This window comes from Mandrillus leucophaeus, unplaced genomic scaffold (genome assembly GCF_000951045.1).
Source record: "Mandrillus leucophaeus isolate KB7577 unplaced genomic scaffold, Mleu.le_1.0 Scaffold1170, whole genome shotgun sequence".
NCBI classification, from domain to species: Eukaryota; Metazoa; Chordata; class Mammalia; order Primates; family Cercopithecidae; genus Mandrillus; species Mandrillus leucophaeus.
The window spans coordinates 165,973-167,325 of record NW_012099988.1 but is presented as its reverse complement, the minus strand read 5'-3'; the positions used below and the strand labels follow the sequence as shown (position 1 = coordinate 167,325).

The 1,353-nt window shown below is 41.5% G+C and overlaps 1 protein-coding gene across 1 annotated transcript in view; it reads right to left on the bottom strand.

Annotated features, from left to right (window-relative positions):
* The window catches only part of LOC105554434 (olfactory receptor 2C1-like), a 12,495-nt gene extending 12,210 nt beyond the window's left edge, over nucleotides 1–285 (bottom strand). Inside the window, 1 exon segment of the mRNA XM_012000921.1 lies at nucleotides 55–285. Coding sequence (XP_011856311.1) covers nucleotides 55–285 — 231 coding nt within the window.
* Nucleotides 286–1,353: the final 1,068 nt, after the last annotated feature.

Sequence of the window (1,353 nt, the reverse complement as noted above, 5' to 3'; positions counted from 1 at the left end):
GAGTGTGTACCTGAGGTGCTGGCAGATAGTCACATGGCAATCAAAAGCCATTACTGTCAGCAGGGCACATTCAGTGCAACCTGTCCAGTGGAATAGGTAGGCCTGCGTGATGCAGTCCCAGGAAGCAATTGTCTTCCCTGGTCTCCAGAGGTTGGCCAGCAGCTGTGGTACAATGGTGAAGGTGACACAAAGGTTGAGCACACAGAGATTGTCCAGGAAGAAGTACATGAGGGTCTGGAGTCTGGGCTCCATGAGGGAGAGAAGGATGATGGAGCTGTTTCCCATCAAGGTGAGGATGAAGGAAACCAGGACCACTCCAAAGAGAGGAATCTCTAGCTATGGATGCTCCGAGAAGCCCAACAAGACAAATGTGCTGGAAAAATTCACATTTTCTCCTTGCTTGGTATCCAGCTTACATACAGCTAGAGGGAAAGAGACAAGATTTTGAGGATAAATGTGATTTTTATTTTTTTATTTTCTTTTCAACTTTGATTTAATGTTCGGGGGTACATGTGCAGGGTATTCAGGCAGTAAATGTGTGCCAAAATCCCACTTTCATATTTCAACCACTCTATAGGAACCTCCCCAAGTCTTCAGCTATGTTGGTGGGATAATCTGCATAACTGCTCTGGGAAGTTCTTAAAATATGAGGCAGATTCTGTATAGCACTTCCCTAACAGTTGACCTTAAAGTAGGGATGAAAGTGTAGTATTCTAGACATAGTGAGAAACGCTACAGAGCCCAGCCAACTCAACTACATATCTGTTTATATAAAGATTTCTCTCTCTTTTTCTCTGTCCCTCTTCCATCTTCCTCTTCCCCACCATTGTCTTCCAGTTCATTCATAAAGCTCACTAAAAGAAAGACATGCAGTCCTTTGCATTTAGCATGTCTCTTTCAGAAAATTGGTTATAGGAAACACTGCTTAATGTTTCCTTTCAGTCAAGTTAGATGGAAGATATTTGGATTCTCAGATAAACAGGTTAGAAATTGTGGGTGTTCTTCTAGCTGCAAAACAGCACAAACTCTTTCTGTAGTGAACAGGCCATCCAATGGTAGTTTATTTTAGGCAATCCTCTCTCCTTATCTTTTTCCTCCCAGTTTTAATTATGGTAAAATATACATAACATAAAATGCACTGTCTCAACCATTTTGAAGTACACGGTTCAGTGGTATTGAGTACATTCATATTGTTGGGCTACCATCACTGCCATTCATCTTTAGAATCTTCATCTTGTAAAACACAAACTATACATATTAACCAATAATTCTCTGTTCTCCCCTCCTCTGAGGCCCTGGCAATCACTATTTTACTTTCACCTATCCTCAGCTCACCACCACTTAATTGTGAAA